Below are 6,303 nucleotides of genomic sequence, written 5' to 3'. Positions count from 1 at the left end.
CACTCGCCGCCTCGTCCGTTTGCTCTGGAACGGCGTTTGCTATCCTTTTGGAAAGCGATTTGCTTTGTTTAATCACTCCTTAGCCGTATGACTAATCCAATAAAACTTGGGAGAAATCCATCTGAGCACACGCAAATAATCGTTTTAATCTCGAGTTGTTTGGGTACACGTTGATGTTTTTGGCGTCCTTAGCTTAGCCTAGCTTAGTTTAGCTGCTAGCGAAGGGTCAGCATGCAAACACCAAGCCCGAAAATGTCAGGTGAGTTGACTTTTCCTTTTTTTTAAATGATAATTTGAGAAGAATCCCCCTTTTTCCACCAATTCATACGATGAATCGACTCCTCAATTACTAAATATGAAGTTTTTTTCTCTTTCTCTTCAATATAGCCAAATTGCTTTCCCAATTAGGGTCGCGGGGTTAGGGTTAGGCTGGAGCCCATCCCAGCTGACTCTAGAGGTGGGGGACACCCCGAATCGGTGGCCAGCTGATTGCAGGTCACAAGGAGACGGACAACTAAGGGGCAATTTAGAGTGTCCAATCATCCTACCATGCATGTTTTTGGAATGTGGGAGGAAACCAGAAACCTAAAGGACTTCTCGTCAGATAGACATTTGATAAAATATATCATTTATCTTTGTGTTTTGCAGCTTTCAGAAATGATCTTGGTGCTGATGAGCAGGGGTCTGGTGACTTTGAAGAGAAATTTGAGCTCCCCCAAATCAAAAGGGAGGAGCCGGAGTTCCATATTCAACAAAAGAGAGAAGAACAACTTCCCATCAAAAAGGAGGAAGAAGAGTTGCCGGACATTAAAGTGGAAAGTAGAAGCAGGTTGACTGGTGAGCCCCTGAAGAGTGAAGATGATCTGGCCAGCGAAGGGGTGGAGCCTGCAAACGCCTCAACATGGCCCCAAATTAAAGAGGAGGAGCCAGAGTTCCCTCAACATCAAATGAGAGAAGAGCAACTTCCAATAAAAAAGGAGGAAAATGATTTCACCTGGTCAACTGGTGAGCCTTTCAGGAGGGAAGATGATCTGGGCGGGGCCAGCAGAGGGGCGTGGCCTCCGTATGGTAGCTGCTCAACGGAAGGAAGGCAAGCAGAAAATTTAATTGCTCCTTTATCAGATAGCGATGACTTGGTTTATGATGATGATGAAGGACTTAAGAAAAATCCCAGTGGCGACAAACTCTGCAAATGCTCTTACTGCGGGAAAACCTTTGGGAAAAAGTCCACTTTGAATAGACATATGGGGACCCACACTGGGGAGAACCCCTTTTCATGTTCTGTATGTGGTAAAACTTTCTCTCTAAAGCAATACTTAAAAAAGCACACAAGAACCCACACTGGTGAAAAACCATTTTCCTGCTCACTTTGTGGTAAAGCCTTTTCTCTAAAGGAAAGCTTAAAGAAACACACAAGAACCCACACAGGTGAAAAACCATTTTCGTGCTCAGTTTGTGGTAAAACATTTTCAATGAGGGGAAGTTTAAAAATACACACAAGAAACCACACTGGAGAAAAACCTTTTTCGTGCTCAATTTGTGGTCAAACATTCCCATACATGGGACTCTTAAAAAGCCACACAAGAACCCACACAGGTGAAAAACCATTTTCGTGCTCAGTTTGCGGTCAGGGATTTACACAAAAAGGAAGTTTAAAAACCCACTCAAGAAGAATACACACTGGTGAAAAACCTCTCTCCTGCTCAATTTGTGATCAAACTTTTACACACAAAGAAAGCTTAAACATCCACGAAAGAACTCACATTGATAAAACGCAATTTTCCTGCTCAGTTTGTGGTAAAGTTTTCACTAAAAAGAACAACTTAAAAAGACACACGAGAACCCACAATGGTGAAAAAACATTTTCGTGCTCAGTTTGTGGTAAAACCTTTAAAGAGAAGGCAACATTAAAGAAACACACAAGAACTCACACTGGTGAAAAACCATTTGTGTGCTCATTTTGTGGTCAAGCGTTCGCATACAAGGAAAGTCTAAAAACCCACATAAGAACCCACACTGGTGAAAAACCATATTTGTGCTCAGTTTGTGGTAAAACATTCCCATACATGGGAAGCTTAAAAAGCCACACAAGAACCCACACTGGTGAAAAACCATTTTCGTGCTCAGTTTGTGGTCAAACATTTAGTCAGAAGAGAACATTAAAAGCCCACACAAGAGCCCACACTGGTGAAAAACCATTTTCGTGCTTGATCTGTGGTAAGTCTTTCTCTCACAAGCACCACTTAGAATGCCACACGAGAACCCACATTGGTGAGAACTCGTTCCTGCTTAGTTAATGCTAAACATTTTTACAGAAGGGAAATTTAAAAGGCTTAACAACCGAAACAGCACTGGGGAAAAAGCCCCTTTTCTCTTAATTTGTGGTCCAACATTCCCTCCCAATAATAGCTTTAAAACACCCATAATAAAATCAATAGAAAGTTTGAAAAAGCGAGGAAAGCAGCAGTTAAATGTTTTATTTCAAGTTGAATGTTTTCTTTAATTTCTTCTTTTGAACTTGACCAGAACTGACTTTTGGTTCATTTTGTAGTTCTATTCCACTTTTATATTTATCCATAATGATTTGATTTGCATGTTTGTAAATAGACTTGGCCATTGGTATATGAGGTCAAATGTCTTAGTTTTAGTTATATATAACCATTGATAAACAAACAAATAATGGATGGCTTGAAACTTGTTGTTGATTGTCCATTGCTTTCACCTGTGTGTCACCCAACTGTTTTTCCATGTCTCGTTAACCCGTCTGTGTATTTATTCTTGTGTCATACCTCTTGAAGACTGACATCTTTTAATGAAGACTATGACATATTTTAATCATATATTTTATTACAGATGAATCATTACAATAAAACACAAGGCTTTATTTTTATATATTTCTACTGTATGATTAAACACTTGTTTTCAGGTTGATGATGCATGCGAACAGAATGTTCCCTTATATTAATGCTTGCACAATGAATAAATGAAGCTTTCAGCTTTTTTATCCTTTATTTTTACGTTTTATTGTCTCTTAAGATTTTACTTGTTACTTTACTTTATATATTATATTCCATACTTTAATGTTTTAAAACTTTACTTTCAAGACTCTACTCCAAGACTCAAGTTGTGCGAGAGGCAGTATTTGATCTACTAGTTTAGTTTATCTTTGCAAATTCTGGACATTGCATTTTTGACCCACTCAGCCATGCCTCCGCTGTTTCACACAAAGGATCAGCAGTTAGCGCTACGCAACACCTGGATTCCCCTGGACCTGGACCTCCCCGCGGAGTTAAAGAGGAAGAGAAGAGGATGCAGAGCAGGACGAAAATGTCAAGAGAGAAAGCAACGCTTCAGACCCAGCATTCCATCTATTATTGGGAACGTAAGATCTCTCCCCAATAAGATGAAAGCTAACAGCGCTTACCAAACAACGACAATATCGGATTAGCTGCATTATGTGCTTCACGGAGACCTGGCTGAATGAACTAACACCAGACTCTCATCTCCCTGGATGGCTTTCAGCTGGTGAGGGCGGACGGAGATGCTGAGGAGAGCGGTAGGAAGAAAGGTAGGGGACTAGCTGTTTTTATTAATGGTAGATGGTGCAGCCCCGGCCATATTTCTGTGAAGGAGCAACTTTGCACTCGCTATATCGAGCTAGTAGCTGTTAGCATCAGGCCGTTTTACATCACCCGGGAGTTCTTGCATGTTATCATAATAACTGCGTATATACCTCCTTCGGCTGATGCGGCAGTCGCTCGCGAGCTGCTTCACGCTACTGTGTCCCAGCTACAGACGTCACACCCCCAGTCTCTCCTTATCTCTTGTGATTTTAACCATGCTCCCCTGGCTTCTACTCTCCCCACCTTCACTCAGTATGTGAAGTGCCACACCAGGGAACAAAAACCTCTGGACCTGCTGTATGCCAACACAAAGGAGGCATACAGCTCAGTCCCCATGACCCCACTGGGCCGCTCAGACCACAACCTGGTCCATCTGATCCCCACCTACATCCCTATGGTGAGCAAAATAAAACCTACCACGATCATACAAAGATGGACCGAGGAGACCAGCATGGTACTGAAGGACTGTTTTGAGACCACTGATTGGGAGGTGCTGTGCAATGCACATGGGAAAGACATTGACAGCTTGACCTACTGCATCACAGATTATATTAACTTCTGTGTTGAGAACATTGTACCCTCCAAGAAGGTCCGTTGTTACTCCAACAGTAAGCCGTGGGTCACCAGGGATCTAAGGGCCCTCCTGAAGAGTAAGTATATGTATTTTGAAAAATAGAGAGGGTTGCATCTCTCATGGAGATACTGCAATACCAGGATGATGCGTGGAGTGGAAGGATCAAGCTCCTATTCCATCACCTAGTCCCAAATATTAATTTAATATATGGTCCCCATTTAGGAGACATAACAGATATTAAACAGATAAGAACAGATACTACACTTGATCTTAGTCAAAAGGCCGAGAAGCGATATTCCTTAAACAGGCGCGAAGGACGACTTCATTCCAGATAATACAACCTAAAGTAGTAGTGGAAACACACGTCGGATGTCAATAGTAACATACATTTACGTATACAACAAACTGCAACGACACACATTTAGTGTGATAACAGGGAAACTCATCTCATCCCATTTTCTGAACCGCTTTATCCTCATTAGGGTTTGCTGGGGGTGCTGGAGCCAATCCCAGCTGTCTCCGGGCCAGAGGCGGAGGATACCAAGAATCGGTGGCCAGCTGATCGCAGGGCACAAGGAGACGGACAACCATGCACTCTCACACCCATACCTAGGGGCAATTTAGCGTGTCCAATCAGCCTACCATGTATGTTTTTTGGAATGTGGGAGGAAACCCACACAGGGAGAACATGCAAATTCCACACAGGTGGACGTTACCTGGATTGCTGCACTTGTCATAAAGCGAATTGGACGAGATTGATTTTGTTCTTCCTTTTTCATTGCAACCTGCACAACACCCCCACATGGTGGAATTATATTTGTCATAAAAAGGAATTATTAACATTTAGGCATCCCGGAATTAGACTGTGTGCAAATATATTATAAAAGGGGGAATGTCAGGATTATTTCATATTATACATTTGCCTGCAACGAAGAATATGCTTTGCTTTACCATTAAACTTACTTTGCTATATTTGCTTAAAGTAAAATGATGTATAAATGCTTTGCTCCTGATAACCTAAGTTAGACTAAACAAAGAGAAGCTAAACGCCTTGGACTGCTTGGAGTGGACAAAACAAAGATGATCCAGAACACCTTGAACTGCACCTGCATCCATCACAGACACACCCATAAGACTTCCAGACCTTCATTTGTGACCTCAACAGGAGAGCCTTGGCTCCGACTTCCATCGCAGCAAACCCCAAATCTGGCCTTTTGTTGGAATCTTTCGATTCCAAAAGGGGGACTGAAGGGTGCATTTGAAACGTAAGAAAGTTCAGTACCATAAAAACACATACAGAACTCTGCCCGGCGTGCATCACCATCAGCAAAACTGCCGATAACCACAGCGTCAGCAGCTCCCCAGCTGTCTACAGGCTTGTGTCAGCATGAAGATAACCCTGAGCCTCCCATAGATAAACTCTCTTCTTCCCATCTGGACCCCCAATGAGATAGAAGCCATTATTTGTATCGCATTGACAGTCACATAGCGCTATTTTTATTAAACTCAACGAGTTGTTGTCACATTTCTGCCTCTGTTTCCATTAATTAGCTCTTAAACCATTTGTACGAACATGCGAGTGGCTACCACTAGGGTGGTGTGGCCAAGCGGTCCAAGGCACTGGACTTAGGCTCCAGGCTCTCAGGAGGTGTGGGTTCAAATCCCACCACTGCCAACAACACGAGCTGATTATTGTTCTTTCACCTATTTTGTTATACGCAGCTGTGTATGATGACAATGAAGGCTTTTGATTTGACTTTTTGAACAATCAACAGACTTTTACTATTCAGGCGGTATGGAAGATGAATGAATGATCGTGCAATTTGCTGCTCTACTTGTGAAAAATTCAGGTTACGAAACATCTTCTGGAACCAATTATTTTCTTAAGTAGATGTAACACTGCATTGGTTTATCATGGTATGAAATTCCTTTACCTTAGATCCATCTAGTGGATGTATAGCACAACCCCAACCACCACTACTACTACTACTACTACTACTACTACTACTACTACCACTACTACCACTACTACCACTACCACTACTACCACTACCACTACTACCACTACTACTACTACTACTGCGCCTTATATGTGCATAATATATA

General features: G+C 42.1%; 1 protein-coding gene and 2 non-coding genes across 3 annotated transcripts; 2 read left to right on the top strand and 1 right to left on the bottom strand.

The window, feature by feature from the left end:
- LOC144065570 (uncharacterized) lies at nucleotides 1-3,215 on the top strand. Its single transcript, XM_077588545.1, has 2 exons — nucleotides 1-259; nucleotides 649-3,215. The coding sequence occupies exons 1-2, from the start codon at nucleotides 232-234 to the stop codon at nucleotides 2,295-2,297; spliced, it is 1,677 nt and encodes a 558-aa protein (XP_077444671.1). The 5' UTR covers nucleotides 1-231; the 3' UTR covers nucleotides 2,298-3,215.
- A 1,085-nt stretch (nucleotides 3,216-4,300) lies between these two features.
- LOC144066364 (U2 spliceosomal RNA) lies at nucleotides 4,301-4,491 on the bottom strand. The gene has a single exon (XR_013297538.1). It is a non-coding gene; the product is annotated as a U2 spliceosomal RNA (small nuclear RNA).
- A 1,299-nt stretch (nucleotides 4,492-5,790) lies between these two features.
- On the top strand, nucleotides 5,791-5,872 carry trnal-uag (transfer RNA leucine (anticodon UAG)). Its single transcript has one exon. It is a non-coding gene; the product is annotated as a tRNA-Leu (tRNA).
- Nucleotides 5,873-6,303: the final 431 nt, after the last annotated feature.

Source organism: Stigmatopora argus, chromosome 20 (assembly GCF_051989625.1).
Source record: "Stigmatopora argus isolate UIUO_Sarg chromosome 20, RoL_Sarg_1.0, whole genome shotgun sequence".
Lineage (NCBI taxonomy): Eukaryota > Metazoa > Chordata > Actinopteri > Syngnathiformes > Syngnathidae > Stigmatopora > Stigmatopora argus.
Note: the sequence above shows the minus strand (reverse complement) of the source record. Positions and strands in the feature narration are given on the sequence as shown.